Source organism: Lissotriton vulgaris, chromosome 7 (assembly GCF_964263255.1).
Source record: "Lissotriton vulgaris chromosome 7, aLisVul1.2, whole genome shotgun sequence".
In the NCBI taxonomy this organism is placed as follows: domain Eukaryota; kingdom Metazoa; phylum Chordata; class Amphibia; order Caudata; family Salamandridae; genus Lissotriton; species Lissotriton vulgaris.
Window position 1 is genome coordinate 1714919696 of NC_141695.1, and position 18791 is coordinate 1714938486.

General features: G+C 47.3%; 1 protein-coding gene across 1 annotated transcript in view; it reads right to left on the bottom strand.

Annotated features, from left to right (window-relative positions):
- Positions 1 to 18791, bottom strand: part of SCNN1A (sodium channel epithelial 1 subunit alpha) — a 125690-nt gene that overhangs the window by 11987 nt on the left and 94912 nt on the right. Inside the window, exons 8-9 of the mRNA XM_086932878.1 lie at positions 8878 to 8995; positions 628 to 706 (exon numbers count right to left, since the gene is read on the bottom strand). Of these exons, the coding sequence (XP_086789004.1) occupies positions 628 to 706; positions 8878 to 8995 (197 nt within the window). The remainder of the gene's footprint in view (positions 1 to 627; positions 707 to 8877; positions 8996 to 18791) is intronic.

Consider the following 18791-nt stretch of genomic DNA (forward strand, 5'->3'; position numbering starts at 1 on the left):
TTTTTCCAACACTATCACCCACAAGTGCTCCAATACTCCCAACCAGTGCTGTTATCCCAACCCCAGAACCCCACAACTAGTGCCCACATAGCTCAGCCAACTTCTCTACACAACCGTCCATAGTAAGTGCCAATACACCATTGTCTATTGTCACTGATCGTATAATATGCTGCTACAGACAAGACAGGTACAAAAGGGGGTGGTGATGGACGGAGCATCTGAATCAAACACGCACACCCAGTCAAAAAATCTGGGTTTAATCCATCACCGTTCTTTAGCCCACTCTGCCACCCCAGTTCAGACATGGCTATATGCAAATCAGTCTGACCCTGTGCCTCATGGGAACAGTCCAGTCCGAACTGCCAAGCCATGTCTTCCCTGGACCGGAAACAAGGTTCCGAGGACCGGTTTCTGGCATTCCAGCAATCTTCAGCCCGGCTTGCTTGAATCCAGTGGCTAAGTGAGCAAGGGACTCACGTCTGAGCATACCCTGCCACACTTATGGCGGCCAAAAGCGGTACTTCTAGAGTCAGTGCTCATTCTCCAACTCTTTAGTCTATGTAGGTTCCTCTAATCCTTCACCTTCTCAAGTAACCAATGATTGCATGCCTGGGTAATGGTCCTTACTTGCAGGGTTTCCGACATTTTGCGAAGCATCCAAGTTCATCAGAGGCAAACTCATTTGCAAGTTTATAGTAGCAATGCCCTGGGGAAAAAAATTATGTTTGAAGTGAGAAAAGATTACATTAAATGATACGTAATAAAAAAGTATTGGGAATGTTGATTTTATAACAGTTGACCCAAATAGTCAACCATCAGAATTGTCATTAAATATGCACTATAGTACTGCTTCAACTCAGAGGCCCATGTTACGAGTCTGACGGTCCACGGACTGCCATGCTCACAGGGGCGCAGTGGTGTCCTAGGCACCCTATTAGGATATGGGCAGTGGGACTGCCACAGCCCAGCCTCAGCCGCCAGGAAACAAATATTCCCTGGCATTGTTGCAGCAGTCATGAGGTAGTAATATGCTTGCTGGACTGCTGTAGTCCCACCAAGCATATTATAAGTTTCCTCTCCTCCACGGTTTTCATGGGAAACCATGGCAGAGAGGAAACAAATGGGTCCCCGCCCTACAGGATCCCCTGGTGCCTCACGCCCTGTGGATTCACTTGTGCACCAGTTCCTGCACGGCAGGGACTTTTTAGACAGGAGGAAGCTCCTAATTGGGCAGGCGGTCTAACCACGGCTTTGGGGTTGCGGGGAAGGAGCAGACCAAGGGCCACACCACCAAAGTTGTAATCGTACCCTAACTGTCCAAACAGACTGTGTGTCACAACACCGCAATCGATAATATCAACCTGCACAAATATTGATTCCACTAGATTATAAAGTTAAGTATATACAAGTATAGATTTACTTCACATCTACTTACCTTATGACATAGTGGTAGATTATATTTCTATGAAAACAAAGCTTTCCCCCTACACTCACTTCCAGGCCTGGCCTAGTTTTTCAAGGCTGTTCTGAAAACCTATTTTGCCATGTGAACCTCTTCAAAAGGACCATGTTTTGGGAGCACACAAAAATCTTAAAACCAAATTTGTCTTTGGATAGATACTTTCACTGTGGGCACATTAAAGACCCTGACAAAGACTGGCAACTAGATATCCCATTACACTAGCTCTCTGCTAATCAGCACCAGGTTATAATCAAAACTATAAATACAAAGACAGAAAAAAGGAGTTATAAAGAGGAGGTTGACCAGGAACTCCGCAGTATAGGAAGAAAGAGATGGATACGAGATGCATAAGAGTACTACGTGAAATTCTTTATGAGTGTGTCATGTTTCTCCCTTCTTTGAGTATGTGCTGTCTCTGAGTACTCAGATCAGGGCTTTGCAACATCAGCAAAAGAGAGACAGCTCCTTACCAGATTTTGAGGATAACCATTGATAAGGTACACTACCCCCCACTTCATAACGAAAGTGTAAACTTTATCCTGCTTTAGAATGATCCTCCCTATGTTCAACATGACCAGCAAAGAAAGAGCCCCTTCACCTAAAGAGCGCACACTATAATCTCAAAACCCCATCAGTGCAGAGTTTGTCCTAGATGCTGACCTGTAGCTTGACAGGTTTGTAGACAGGAACTCCTATTGTGTAAATAAAAAAAAAGCTGCAGCTGGAAACCAGAAGCTCCTCAGAACACCCTTGGGACACCTTGAGAATCTGGACACCAATCACTGATCTCTACACACTGCAGTCTTGAGAGGGTGGTCCACATATTATTTTATGTGTTGGAAAATTAGTGATTATGTGTATATGCTTTGCAGTGGTTGCAAAATTCCTATGGGCTGATTCCGATGCTGGACGGACCGGAGTCTGTCCGACACCGGTCAGGAACTGTAACGACTTTGTCATCGGTTACGGACCTGCAAGTACTATGCGACCGAAGCCGGTTCGGTCACACTCGTATACTTCACAATGGGAGCATGCATTTGGAATCGAATGCATGCTCACATTGTGAAATGCAGGGGTGCAGTTTATCCCAGCACCCATGGAGGCCTTACTGGGGCCCCAAAGACAGTTTCTGACTATCTTTTCATGGCAGAAAGACTGGCATGCAAAGGCAGTGGGAAACTGTCATCGTACTCACTCGGAGGGAAATAGGCGGACAGGGAGTACTGAAGGGTTTCCGGATGCTGGACTGGCTCTCCGAGCCCGGCGTAAGCCATCCGGAAATCCGAGTCGGATTGCTTTCCGACCGAGCTCATCGGAATGGCTTGGTCGGAAAGGAATCCGAACGGCATGTTCCGATGCGGGCTGAAGGGCTCCATCGGAATCGGCTCCTCCATGTGTGCTCATTCAAGATCATTCACAAGTTGTGCAACTGTTGTTCGAGTTATACCTAGCTGAACAGAAACATCTTCATATTTAAGATAGTGGTGTTTCCGAGAAGGAGAATCGCTGCTACCCAGAGAGTCCCAGCCACCAAACCTCCACTTTCCTCTTCTGTTCTATTGCCTCTAGGACTCGCCTAGGTTGTGGAGAATACACCGGGGGGGATATTCACAAAAGTAAGTTTACACATTGAATAAAAAACATGCGTACATTTACTCTTACACTTTGGAGTTAATTTACACTCAGAAATTTGGAATTTACCAAAAGTACTACATTTACTACAAAGTGTAGACTTACATGCCTCCACCTCCTGAATCACAGGGTGGAGCTAAATTCACGAGCGTAAAGTTACTACAGCAAAGAACTGCAGTAAGTCCAGCACCACACATGGCCAACCACTGATACTACAAAACCCTCTCAGGAAATAAAGGTGGCAGGGACTTAAAGTAAAACCCGGCTACCAATAATTGTAAAAGAAATTAATTTAGGAATATATATTTATCTTAATACTGAAAATATATCCAAATAAAAATATTTTGTGATAAAATATTATTAAAGCCTTTTTATTTTGAAATATAAACCTAACTTAAATTCTTAAAAAAGAAATTAATTTAAATTAATTATAAACATCTTTTCTTAATACTTGATAAGCAAATACAAACATTTTACTTTAGGTCGGATTTTTTAAAATAAGTTCTTCAAAATGTATTGAAATTTCAATTAACATATTTAAAGGAATTCGATATTTAATTCAAAATTGAAGGCCTCCTTACAATGCTGGTCAGACTGCCTTCCGCTGTTGTGTTTGACTCAGTCGGACCGTCGCAGTCTCATAGGAATCGGTTGGTCTGACCACCAGATTACGATGTATGCATCGTGTACTCCGACCGACCGCTGACATGCTGCAGTTAATTCCGTAAGTGGCATGTTATCCCATTGACTGGACTGTGCACAGATCGCCACGCTCCAGCAATTGGGTACATGCAGCAATAGGCATATCCCCACATACGTCATGCATGTGTGTACATATCACATGTTTCCTGTGAGCTTGCAGCAACACATTTGGGGTATGTGTGGCGCGGTAGATGAGATCGCCGCAGTAGCAGCGGATGCATTGTTATACGGTTGGGGGGATCTTTCCCGGCCTTGGCGGTCGGATTTGGGCTCGCTACTGGGGCAGTCAGACGATCAGTCTGACAGACGTTGTAATGAGGCCCTAAGTTATTACTGTAATAATAGTAGCGTTTCACCGTTAAGACGGAATTTTCAAAAATTTGGACAGAGAGCTCCGTGTAGTAATGTATAGGAGAAAAAGTATAAAATGTATTAAACTTTATAAAAAAAAAATAAGTAAAAATATTTTTATGTGACCGATTAATTTAAAATAATTTATCGTAAATGTAGAGTAATATAAAAACATTTCAGCACTATTAACTTGATTTTGAATTAAATATTTATTATTTAAATATATTAAGATTTTTCAAAGATTTACTAAAAAAGAAAATCCAACCTAATGCCAAAGGTTTATATTTATTTTTTATGTATTCCAACAATTAAACAGTGTGCAGCGAATATTTATTTTAAAGTATTCTTTTTTAAATAGACCTTTATTTTTAAACAATTTTATTAAGATATTTTAAAATACAATACTTATTATTTTTATACATGCATACTTTTTAAAAACAATTCCATTTAGATAAATGTTGAACAAGTCTAATTAAATTAATTTTAACATTATTTCATATGTGGACTAATTTGAAGGCCCTGCCTCAAATATGTTACTATATCAGTGGTTGCCCTTGTGTGGTCTAAGCTGAAGTACATGTACTACTATTTTGAGTCCTTTTTGGCTGTAGTAACTTTAGAAGAGCAGATTGTGAATAGCAATGGGCTTTTTTTGGGGAGGTGGGGATAGCAATGGGCTTTTTTGGGGGAAGTGGGGGTATGTTCCTCCCTAAACCCCTCCTTATACCTTCATAAACGCTTCCCACTTAGTAGTAAGTATTCCCCTTTTTTCACTTTCCCTGGTCACTTTTACTACTTGGGGCCCGATTACGATGTCGAGCCTTACCTGACTCCGTCCAACATAGTCTGGGAAGTGGGACCGAACGACCTCCTGTCATCGGTCCCAACACAGCAATTAGGATACGACCGAACACGGTTTGGTCGCATTCCTATACTTTACAAAGTGACCAGGCATTCTGAACGGAATTCATGCTCTCACTGTAAACTGCAGTTTATCCCTGCACCTGATGGCAGGCACCTCATGGCGCCTGCCACCGGGTGCAGGAATCAACAGAGGGGGCACCATAGGTTCCCCCTAGGCAGCCATTTGGCAGCCTTTCACCCAAAGTCAGTTTTCCACAGCCTTTGTGTCGGACAGGCCAGGGCAGAAAGGCTGTGAAAATCTGCTATCGTAATCCCTCGGCCGGAAAGAGCTCGCTGAGGGATTACTGAAGGCTTTCCGAATGGTGAGCCTGTCAGAGGCTATTCGGAATCCGATTCGGATTTGTTTCAAACCAACCTCATCAAAATGGTCAGTCGGAAAGGAATCCGAACAGCCGATTACGATGTGGTCTGAACGGCTCAGACAGATGGTTGGAGCCGTTTCAGACCGCATCGTAATTGCCCTTCGTAGTAAATTTCCGTATTTGAGGATATCCCTTAATAAAATCAATAGGAGAGGTGGAAATAGAGAATTACACTCGCAGGTTTCTGAATCATGATTTGTAGTAAAAACTACTGTAGTACTACTTTACATACCACAAAATGCACTTTGTGAATCATGCAAAGGGATTTCAGCCAGAGGATCGCCCTGGAAGTTCATGACTGCGGCACATAGGCAGTGATGGACATACTACATTCTGGGAAAAGGGTAATGTTAGATTTCTATGAAACCCCACATAAGTTCCCCCAACCTAGTGTAACTGATAAATACCTGAAACCATGTTACTATCGGTTACTGCTGAATTTGTGCGGGTGTTTGATGGTGTCGGACACTGGCACTTAAGTTAAAACACAGCTGCAGTTATTTATCAAAGTCTACTACGTGGTGCCATGGTCTGCCTATTTTTGAGGAGCGCAAATCAATAAAGTATTACATAATATCAATGATATGATAAATGGGATTTGTAGAGCGCACGTTCACCTACGGTTTCTTGGCGCTGGAGTGGGAGGGCTGAGAGGTACAGAGCGGAGAAAAACTAGTCGTGAGCTAACGAGAAGGGCCAAGTTTTAAGTGATTTTCTGAAGTGAGCGTAGGAGGGAAGAAGGTGGAGTGCTAGGGGGAGGGAGTTCCAAAGGAGTGGAGCCTGGGTAGAGAATCTCAGGCCTCCATGTTTCTTACGTCTGAAGGAGCGGGGGGGTCAGCAGATTGGAGTCTGAGGAGCGTAGAGCGCGGTGGGGAACATAGCGGTGTAAGAGGGAGGAGATGAAACTAGGTCCCTGAGAAAAGAGGGCTTTGTGTATCAGGCCCTTAGACAAGGGAAGATTAAAGGAGAATGAATATAGACCAAATGGAACTATATTTTTAAGGAAATGTCCAGCCGGACAATTTATTACCTTGATAGAAAATGATCACAAAACAAACCACAGAGTGTGATGGAAGCGGGACACCAGCCGATGTCCGACTAACACTAAGAGAGCACAAACAAGGGGGAGTAGTAGGCAATAACAGGTCATCTGGTTATTGTAAATCATAAAGCAGATAATCCAAAGCATACACATATGCATGAAAAATTTGTATCAACTATGCATTTAGTGCATTTAGGTCGACGACGTTTCGAACCTTAAACAATATCGGTTCATCCTCAGGAGAAAGAATAATTGCCTAAAGAGTTAACATTCACAGTTGTCCCCACTATGTGGGGATCAATATGCCATACCATAGAAGAGAAAAAATAAAAAGAGAAGGGAAACATAAAAGAATGAAACATGTCAGTAAATCATTGTTACAACTGCGTATACAGTGCACGCCTCATACCATGCCAAGGTGTCAACGGCAACGGAGTGTGATGCATGCTGGATACAAGCAGTGTACTAGAAGGTGGGAGTAAGGCTAGTGGCGTAACGTCCCATTGGTGACGAATAGTAACGCAGACTGGTTGAGGAGAAAAGTGAAATGCTAATACGTAATTGTGCAGATGAGCGGTGTCTTAAATTATGCCAAAGATGGAGGACTATGGCGGTGCGAACCGGTACTTAAAGAGGTGAATTAATAAGCACAAAATACAGGATCTGTGGTGTCAAAAAGGTAGCTTACCGGTGTGGTGAGACTGAAAGGGATTCAGGATCTGTGGTGTCAAAAAGGTAGCTTACCGGTGTGGTGAGACTGAAAGGGATTCAGCCCGAGAATCAATATGCAACTGTATTCTAAGGAGGGGGAATGCGAGGGAGAATATATCAGGTCAGTGAGGTCTTTAGGCAATTATTCTTTCTCCTGAGGATGAACCGATATTGTTTAAGGGTCGAAACGCCGTCGAAACGCCGTCGACCTAAATGCACTAAATGCATAGTTGATACGAATTTTTCATGCATATGTGTATGCTTTGGATTATCTGCTTTATGATTTACAATAACCAGATGACCTGTTATTGCCTACTACTCCCCCTTATTTGTGCTCTCAGTGTGTTAGTCGGACATCGGCTGGTGTCCCGCTTCCATCACACTCTGTGGTTTATTGTTTTGTGATCATTTTCTATCAAGGTAATAAATTGTTCGGCTGGACATTTCCTTAAAAATATAGTTCCATTTGGTCTATATTCATTCTCCTTTAATCTTCCCCCGTCTAAGGACATCTGTCTTTGAAAATAAGTACCTACCCATGGTGCTTAGCATATTGCGCCCTGGGTTCCGTTGTCTTGTTTAAATAATTTGTGTATCAGGCAGCCAAGTTTGAAGAGGCTGCACTGGGCCACTGGGAGCCAATGAAGGTTCCTAAGGAGAGGCTTGGTGTGACTAGATCTTGGTTGGCCATAAATCAGCCTGGCTGCCTGGTTCTGGATGAGTTGGAGGCGTTGGTATTGATATGCAGGAATGCCCACATATAGGGAGTTCGCATAGTCGATACGAGACATAACTAGTCCCAGAGTGACCTGAACAAGAGCTTCGTGGGAAAGGAGTCTGCTCATTTTCCGAATGAGACGCAGATGGAAGAAGCAGACTGATACTACTGAGTTGATTTAAGCCCTCATGGAGAGGTCCTTGCTAATACTGATACCTAAGCTCTTGACAGAGTCAACAGGGGAGGGAGAGGGACCAAGTGAGAGGGGCCAAAAGGTGGAGTTCCAAGGGTTGCATTGGGGCCCAGTGAGGACTAACTCTATCTTGTTGGGGTTAAGTTTAAGCTGATTTGAGTTCATCCAGGAACTAATGAAGGTCATGATGGAGTGGACGTTTTAGATGGAAGACGGGGAGGGGTCGATGTTAAAGATTAGCTGAAGATAGTCAGCATAATTGAAGATGGTCACAGATTTTTGCTGAAGCTCCGAGATTAGGAGACAAATGTATAGGTTTAAGAGAAGTGGTGAGAGAGAGGAGCCCTGTGGGACTCCACAGGTGAGACGCTTTCCCACCGAAGAGAAGTGGGGGAGGGAAACTGCCTGGAATAGATCTTGAAGAAAGGAGGTGATCCATCTCAGTGGTAGCCCCCAGATGCCGGCGTGCTCGACACGTTCGAGGAGGATGGTATGGGCGATGGTATCGAATGCCGCCAACAGATCCAGGAGCACCAATGCCTGAGAGATGTTCTGGTGCGCCCCCTTTCTTAGCTCCTCGTGGATGCATCTCGAGGTGCCCTGGAATAGTCCAAAATGTCACACTTGTACGAGGCTGATGGTCAGAAAGTGGTTGGAAATGTAATTCTGGCGCTGGCAGGAGCTGTGGGTGGTGCCAGTGATATCTGAATCCTGAGAAATACACTGGGATCTGGCATTTATATTTTTATATATTAAGCACTACCACTGGTACTCACTCACCCCAGTTGGCCTGCTTATGGTAGTCACAATATTCTTCACCGGGCGGTAAGGGATCAAAATAATAGCCACAACCACAACGCTGGACCATGGCGGTCTGGAAGCATGAATGGACACAAACCTGGGAGATAAAAAGAAATTGAATGTCAGTATTGGCAATCTTGGTCATACCGATGATTAAAATATTTTTTTCTTTTAAACAGACCTTGTTTTAGTCTTAATTTCAGTGTGTGTGCGTTTTACCTACACGCCCTACCTTCCATTGTAATGAGGAAGATATCCACAAATGCTTTTTCTTTGTTTTTAGCGTTTTTGGATTTTCTCCAATTAATTTGTGCTCCCCATCCTTTTTAAATAATCTCGTGTCCACCATGTGCTTGTTTACTCCATTACCCTTTCATTTTGGCAAACACCACTCCCCTTTTCCTAAAGCTTGAGAAACCTGTGCATTTTACTCTTCTCTCCTTTGTGTAGGGACCATCCTTAGATTCTATAAAGCTTCCTGTGGCAGGACCCTCTGCTTGTCGAAGACGTTTATGAATGGCAGGGTTATACATCACTCATTCATCCTGGTCAGGTAATGCACATCCATTCCAAAGTGAACGAAGTCCAGGCTCCTGGAGCTTCACTACCTGTTATGGGCTCCTAGCTTCAGAATGAAGCAGGCCCAGGTCAAGTTTGTCTCTAACAAAGGTTCCAATTCTGTCCAATTCCCAGCTCCCAAACATGTGTTGTTTGGTGTCTATGCTTCTCTCATATTTTTCATGTGCTCATGGCATATATTTTTTTTGTATTTTTTTTTGTTTAAAGACCTTTATTGAGTAGTAGTCGTGGTTACACAGCTCCTGGCCCACAACCGGGAGGCCGGCCGCTCCGATTAAACAAAGATGATGAATGATTCGATCCAGTACAACACAGCCTTTCAGCCGACAACCCGGGGGTTCGGCGGCGATGTTACTTTTCCAAGGGTAACCAGGGCTGGATTGGAGCCGGGGGGGGGGGGGGGGGGGGGGGGAAGAAGGGGGGGCAGAGGGGAGAGGAAGATACAAGGTGACAAGTGTAACTCCATACTACCCTAGTAATAAGAGGTAACCTAATGTGGAATACAATGTACTATTCCGACCACCCCCGAACCCCCTAACCCCCCCCCTACTTAGGTCTGAACTGAACCCGAAACTCAATGTCAACACCCCCCCACCCCCCGCCCGTGCACCTCCGTCCCCACTTAATGTCTAGTAAACTCTACGTCCTATCCCTGTCGCCAGACTACTGCAGAGTATCACACCAGGCTCAGCGTTGTCGAACCCTCAGTCACACTGTCTGCAATCACACCACTCAGTGCAAAGCTACCCCTCCTCATCTGGCCGTGCACCCGCAAATGCCCCCCCCCACTCCCGTCACATCACCACCATCTGTCTCCCCATCTCATTCACCTCCCAGTCTCGTCCTATATAAGCCCCAGAAGTTTTTCGGTCGGCTGGTTGGTGGTAGGAGCTCGCTATAAAGTTCTGATTGAGTACAACAATATAACATGTCATGCGCCCATCTTTTGACTGAGGGCAGTGGGCCTCTCATCCAGCACATCGCCAGGACCAGTCGGGCAATCAATAATCCCATATCAGCAAGTCACCTTACGGCAACCGGCAGCGGCCTGGAGTACCCTATCAGCACCAGAGCCGGGTCTGGGGCCAAGTCTGTGTCCAGTATCCTGTTTAGCTCCGCGTAGACGCCACACCAGTATCTGCTAATCCCCGGGCACGCCCACGCCAGGTGGAAGAAGTCCGCAGCTTGTGTTCGGCAGCGATCACATTCCGCTGTGGGCCTAAGGCCATATCTGTGTAATCTCTTCGGCGTGTAGTTCACTCTCTGGAGAAATTTAAAATGAATCAGTCTATGCCTGCCGTTGAGGGATATTTTCTTCGTGCTCATGCAGCAGTATCTCCATAATTCATCATCAATGGTGATCTGTAAGTCCTGTTGCCAGGGATCTCTAGCCTTCACAAACTGGTGTTCCCTATGTTTGATTGCTGTTCTATATAGTGTAGTTATCAGCTTCCGAGAAGACCCGGCCTTAATTACATGCGTTAGTTCCGGGACCTCCGGGGGCTCCGACAGGTCCAGGCCTAGCAATGCCAGAAGAGCACTGCGTACCCTGTGAAATTGAAACTTCAGTAGCAATGAGGCGTGAGCGGCAATTGTTACCACCTGGCCCCACTATTTGGCCCTCCCGTCGCTGAACAGGTCTCCCATTGTGGATATGCCCAGTTGGTGCAGTGCAAGTATGACACTGCGCTCCGTGAGAGGCAATAGCCAGAGGGCCCACTCAACAAGCATGGACGGCGAGTACATGAGGGCTCCTCCCTGCTTCTGCAGTAGAGTATGCCAAGCGTGATTCGTGGCCAGCAGTGAGTCCAATATACCAGTCCTACGGTCTACTGGTCGGCAAATCGTTGCCGGGAGTGGCAGTGGCTCCGCGAACAGATCCAAGTGTGAAGATGAGCCGCCTGCACCACTCTAATACAGCTCTAGAAATGGGGCCGCCATACCGCCCATTTCATATGGAAGTGTCAGAACAGACCACTTAACACGGGGCTGTTTGCCCGCCCTGGCCAACTTTACCATGAGCTGTGTCAGGACCTGAAAGAAGGCCTTCGACAGCACCATCGGTATGGCATTAAATAAGAAAAGGAATCTGGGGAGAACCACCATTTTCATAAGGGCACTGCGCCCCATGAGCGATAGGGGCAGTTCACACCACTTTTCAACGTTGTCCTCAAGTTTGCTGCAGGCCAATCCGTAATTTTCGTGTAGCATCGTCTCAGAGTCTGAGTGTAGCCTTATCCCTAGATATCGGACCGAGTCTTCTGACTACAGGAGAGGGAATTCCATTTCAAATTGCTTAGTTATCGGGGTTAGCGGGAAAGCAACCAATTTTGTCCAATTAACCGTCAAGCCAGAGAAAGCGCCGAAGCGCACTACTTCCCTTAGCATGGGGACAGGTTGCGTTCCGGTTCGCGGACATATAACAGGGTATCGGCCGCGTAAGTCGATACCACTATCTTGTAGGATGGGAAGCGGACTCCCTCGTGCCCGTGGTATTCACGTAATGCGCAGGTCAACGGTTCCGCCACTAGAGCATAGAGCAGTGGGGAGAGGGGGAAGCCCTGTCTCGTTCCTCTGCCAATCCGAAAAGGGGCAGTAACAAGGTCCCCCAGTCGGAGACGCGCTGTCGGTTTATAATACAGTGCCCCTATCATTTGCAGGAATGGCTCGCCCAGACCATAACGCCGCAGTACTAGAGACAGGAATGGCCATTCGACCGAGTCAAATGCCTTTTCCATGTCTAGGAAAACCGCTATCGCTCTTGTATCTTGCTGTACATGTTGCATGGTTCCTAGGACTGTGCGGATATTATACGTCAGGTTTCTACTGGGTATGAATCCAGCCTGTTCCGGCGCCACCAGTTCAGGCGCCAGTAGGACAAGGCGGGTAGCTAGCACCTTGGCGTATATCAGAGTTATTCAAACTGTGGGGCGCGCCCCCCTGGGGGGGCGCGACGCCATCTCAGGGGGGGCGCCACTCCACCAGCACCATAACATTTCACCTTTCATTGTTCCCCAAGTTGGCGAGGCAGAGTGGAGCTGCAGGGGCCCAAAGAAGGGGTGAAGACTATCAACACCTCATTCACATGTCAAAAGGTCTTTAAAAGACGGGAAACAGGCTCCAGTAGGACGGTGAAGCCCGGGCGGCACTGTGACCACTGCCCGGCATGGAGACTTCTCTTCCCCCACCTCGCTGAGAGCGGCCCCTTTCCTCACCCCCCCCATCCCCGACACCGCTGAACGTTTTCTTCAGTGACCTAAACATCTACAGTTATGGCAACCAAAATCACTTTTCAAGTGAAGGCATCAACTATACCAGTAGAGAAGTATGTATTCCAGCGCTATTTTGTCAGACTGCAACTCGTTTTCCTTTATTGCTGGTGCCAATTCTATCGGGGCTAACGCTCCTGTATCAATATGGAGCACCAAAGCAAGCAGCTTTCCGGGTTGCGATTCTAGCCAGTTTGAAACACTGGTACAGCAAGTGTGTATTGTGCCCTAATGCAAGCAAGCAAGCAAGGAAGGATAGTACGACAGCCTTAACTGAAGTTTAGCTGTCTCATTATGCCACTGGGCCCTGGTGTCCAGTACCTGCAGCACCAATGATGCCTACAACTCTGCGAAGTAGACTGTCTGCTCTGCCCACTCCGCGCAGCAAGAAAAGGCAAATCATGTGCACTGGTTAATGCTATCTGGGCAAAGGTTTCACTTCATTAGCACCTGCTTTATTCCAGAATACAGCAATAAGCATAAAAAAAGGAACAAGACAACCTTTTCAAACCCTGTAACAACTGTTGCGATTGTTTTCTGTATAAAAATAATAACATTTGCGGTGCCATCACACCACGACTTTTACATCGCAGTATCGTTTGAATCGCATGCATTCACTATGCATGCGACTACAGCGCAATGCCGTTAACATCGCATGCGATTACAACGCTTACCGCTACTGTGAACTTATTGTAATGAGGTAACCTATTGTAATGCGGTGTCAAATGCCAAACACAAGCACGAGGCTAGGTTCCTGCAGTGTCAACTTATTGTAATGCACAAGAGGTTCCTGCTCTGGTCGAGGTTTGGAAACATGCAAGTACGGCATGAAAAACAAAACACAAGCACGAGGCTTTGTGAAATAACTATAATTATGCATGAAATAAGTATATTTCTGCATTACATTATTGTGCGCCAAGAGGTTGGTGGTGGATGTATGGGTGATGGGATGGATCGATGCCTGATGGATGGATGGATGCCTGATGGATGGATGGATGCCTGATGGATGGATGGGTGCATGATGGATGGATGGGTGCATGATGGATGGATGCATGGATGGGTGGATGGTGTATGGGGGGGATGGATGGATGGACGGATGAATGAAGGAATATATGGATGGATGGATGGATGGATGGATGCAAGATGGATGGATGCATGATGGGTGGATGGATGGATGGGTGGGTGCATGATGGATGCATGGATGGATAATGGATGGGTGGATGTATGGGTGCATGGATGCATGATGTGTGGCTGGTGGATGTATGCGGGATGGATGGATGGGTGCATTATGGGTGGATGGGTGAATGATGGATGCATGATGGATGGATGGGTGCATGATGGGTGGATAGGTGAATGATGGATGGATGCATGATGGATGATAGATGGGTGCATGATGGATGATAGATGGGGGATGGATGGATGCATGATGGGTGGATGGATGGAAGGATGGATGGATGAATGATGGATGGATCCATGATGGATGGATGGGGGCATAATGGATGGGTGGATGGGTGGGTGCATGATGGATGGATGGGTGTATGGTGTATGGGGGGATGGATGGATGGATGGATGAATGATGGAATATATGGATGGATGGGTGGGTGCATGATGGATGCATGGATGGGTGGATGTATGGGTGCATGGATGCATGATGTGTGGCTGGTGGATGTATGGGGGATGGATGGGTGCATGATGGGTGGATGGGTGCATGATGGGTGGATGGGTGAATGATGGATGGATGCATGATGGATGGATGGATGGGTGCATGTGGATGTATGGGGGATGGATGGATGCATGATGGGTGGGTGGATGGATGGATGGATGGATGGGTGGGTGGATGGATGGATGGATGGGTGGGTGGATGGATGGATGCATGGATGCTGCAATGCCAAACACAAGCACGAGGCTTTGAAAACATGCAAGTACGGCATGAAAAACCAAACACAAGCACGAGGCTTTGTTCCTGAGGTTCCTGCGATGCCAAACTCAAGCACGAGGCTTTGGAAACATGCAAGTACGGCCTGAATAAATGCAGTGAAATAAAAAATGCGGTGAAATAAATGTAACTCTACAGTGCTTCTCAGTGGAGAGCATAGTCTTTGAATGGTACTCATTTTATTGACCACAGAAGTTTCTTTGAGGAGTCTTTGCAAAAATTAAGTGGAGAACCCGTTATAAAATGTGTGCAAATTGTCTTGAAAAATGTAGTTTTAGACTGTGTAGTAGGCCTCTGTCATTTCACCGCACCAACTCGCAAACCTGCAGTTTTCTAAACACTCTTACTGTGTTTAACATTATTAGCCAGATATGGACTGCGAAATGAGGATGACGGTCGATTATGTAGAATACCAGGTTCCAGAATTTTTTGTCAAGTGGTGGGGGGGCCCGACATCTAAATAAATTCAGCTGGGGGGGGCTCAACCTAAAAAAGTTTGAAGACCTCTGGCGTATATGTTGGTGTCTACATTCATCAACCAGAGAGGTCTATACGAGCCGCATTCAGTGGGCTCCTTCCCTGGTTTAAGTATGGTAACTATGAGGGCCTCTCTCATTGTCGGCGGCATAGCCCAGTCGACACAAATGTCGTCAAATAACTTAGATAAGTATGGGAGTAGCTTATCTTGAAAGGCTTTGTAGAAAGCAACTGTAAGGCCATCAGCTCCCGGAGCACTGCCAGATTGCATGCTAGCTAGAGCTTCAACAATTTCGTCCTTTTCTATGGGGGCCATTAGGAATTCTCTATCGGAGACCTTCAGCTGAGGCAAATCAATGTGGTCCAGATAATCACTCGCCTCCGCGGTAAGATCACCGACTTTGGCAGAGTACAGGTCAGAGTAGTATCTCCGTAATTCCTCTGCAATTTCCGCTTCCTCCGACACCCTTGTGCCATCCGCTGTGCATAGGTCGGTAATCCGGGTCTCACCCCGATCCCCTTTAATCAGCCTGGCTAATAGCGAGCTCGGACGTTCGCCCTCCCCGTATTTCCCCATGTGTTGTACTTCCCTATCGGCTTCCTCGTGGTATTCAGAGATCAATTTTTTGATCTCCTCAGTGACTGCGTCGCATGGGGCAGACCGCTGCCGGTGTTCGAGGGAGGCCAGCTGACTTTCCAGCGTAGCCAGTCGCTGTTGGATGGATTTTAATACAGTGCTTAGACATGGCTACCCCTCGGATAAATACCTTAAAGGTTTCCCAGATTGTCGGGAAGTTGTCCACCGAATCTATATTGGCTTCGAAAAAAACATCAATCTCCTCTGCTATTTCCCCCCTGAACACTGGGTCAAGTAGTGAATAAGGTGGGAAGCGCCAAGTAAACGGGGGTAAAAATTTCCGAGGAGTCTTTAACACCAGCAGCAGAGGGGAGTGATCTGATAGTGTCCTGGGTAAAACTGTGCAGGAGCCTATTTCAGCGAGCATGTAGGAGGAGGTCAACCAATAATCAATTCTTGTGTGTATGTTATGGTAAGCAGAAAAGTGCGTATACCCCCCTGGTTCCCTGTTCCCGCTCCTCCAGACATCCACCAAGTCCAGCACGGTGAGCGCCTGCTGCACCGCCAGGGCCGCCGCTGATGGCCTACGTACCGGTCCCGCAGACCTGTCTAGCGTTGGGTCTAGTACTAAGTTTAGGTCTCCCCCCCCATAGAATGCGCGCTGCTGGAGATGCGCGTGCTAATTTGACCACCTTGTGAAAGAACTCTGGGGAATCAAAGTTCGGACCATACACATTTACTATCAGCAGATCAAGGCCCTTCCCCCACAGCGGGACAAGACATATCTCCCCTCCTGATCTGAAGCTAGGGTGGTCTGTGATAGTTTCGATTTAGGGTTAACCCAGGTTATTACTCCCCTGGAGTGGGTGGTGAAGCCCGCAGCTGCTGTATGTCCTGTCCATCCCCTACTGAGTAGCAGTCTGCTTGCTAGCGGAAGGTGCGTCTCCTGTAGGAGAGCTAGATCAATATCATGTCGTTGTAAGTAGCGCAGCACCTTCCTGAGCTTCCGATGGTCATTAAGGCCACGCACGTTCCAGGTGAGAGCTCTGAGTGTAGTCATGTGATTACTGTCAGATATAGTGGGTGCAGTAGTCATGCTTATTTTGTAGGCGCAGTGTGTAGCAGCTTTTCCTTCAGTAACATAAGTGGAGTTGTGCAATAGTAAAAGAAATACAGTAAATTCCCCAACATATCCCCAGTCAAATAACAGTCTGTCATGCGATCCACCCCCCACCCACAGCAGACCACCCCCAACCTGGCCTTGCCGATCCCGCTTCCAACCCACCCTCCCTCAATCCCCACTCTCAAGATTGACGACTCAATCGAGTCAGTGTGGAGCAACTTGCACAGGGGCAGAGGTCGCCGGGCCTCCATCAGTCTTTTTAGGAAAAACAAACATCTTAAGAGGCCTCTTACGGCTCCCGTCCAAGCTCCACAGTCACAACAACCGGTTATTCAAAGGATCACTAGAGGCATATAGACTTAACAACTAGCTTAGGTAATGTGGAAGAACAAGCAGCACCAGGTCCTTGGGGGGGGGCACACCTCCCAGAAGTAGCCCACCAGGAACATCTTAGCAATAGTCACCAACGCACAATCCTCTACCCCTGTTGGATATGCGATCCGGTCAAAAGCATGTTCCCAGGAGCCTCATCTCAACCCCCCATCCCCACTGACCTGTGCCGCAGGATGGCAGCGTTCATAGCACTAGTCCAAGTTGTACCTGTATCCTGAAGATATCCCCAGTCTATCATACCACCTCTCTCGGTTGACTTCTATGTTGCCTCTACTCCTGATCATCCAGATTGTTATCCGCCTCTGCATCCCAGCGCTGTTCCGGGTGATCTCTGTGGTGCTCTTTTGCACAGGTTTTCAAAGCTTTGCTGGGTATAGCATGGCATAGTCCAGCCCCTGCTCTCGGAGTTGTTTCTTGTAGGGGGCGAAATGCTTCCGAGCCTCTTGCACCCTAGCTGTAAAGTCCGGGTATAGCGATATTTCTGAGCCCTCATATTGTAGCACTTTCTTCTCCCGGGCTATCCACAGGGCCGTGTCTCTGTCCCTATAGTTGAGTAGCTTGGCTATTATAGGGTGAGGCGGCATGCCCGGACGTGGGATCGGGGCCAACGAACGGTGCGCCCTCTCCACAATGAAGACTTGAGAGAATGAGTCCTCCCCCAGCAGAGTCACCAGGAGCTTCTCCACAAAGCGTTCCATGTTTCCGGTCTGCGTCGTCTCGGGAAGGCCCGTACTTCGGCGCGAGCACGCTTCCAAGTCCTCGGTCTTGGCCAATAGCGTCTGCATGGCTTTCTCAACCTTCTTGTGGTCCGTGCCCAGTTCCATCTGCGCTTCCTACACTTCCACTAGGCGTCTCTCAGACATATCAAGCCGCTCAGCGTGTTTGTCTATTCTCTCCGCCATTCTGTCCATTCGATAGGACAATGCATCAATTTTGGAGCCCAACGCGGTCATGCTCGTCTGCAAGCTTTTCTCCATTGCGAGTAAGATCGATTTTATGTCCGATGTGGCCGGGGTTGCATCCACAGTTTGTGAACTCTCAGGCTCAGCATTCGAAGTGTCCTGCGACTTAGATCTTCTTTGGCTGAAGGTAAGCTTAGTCTGAGTTCTAGCTCCTTTGCCCATGGTGGCAGTTGCGTCTGTCCGACTGATGGAGCGAGGGGAACTGTGGACCCTGCTATGCAACCGGGCCTCCGTCCGAGCGACCGTCGATGGCCTGGACCAACCATTCTCCCTGGCTTTGCGGCTACCGCCGATCTCATCTCCTTCCGCCACTTTTAATCACTGTTAGCGTATAGTGGCGCCCCCCCCCCGCGCCGACTCCGGAAATCCCTCCGCAGCCTCAAGATTTTTCGGACCGCACAGTTGTTCAGGGCACGGCCGGTGCAGCCCCGGGCTTGGCAACCACCGCCCACAGGGCCAAACAGTCTCAGATTCGCTCCCTCTCACTGCGGCTAGGAGTGTGAGCTCCAGACTTCTAACCTGTGCACTGTAATAAAGGCACACGGGCCGTGGCTCAGCCTCCGGGCTCTACCTGACT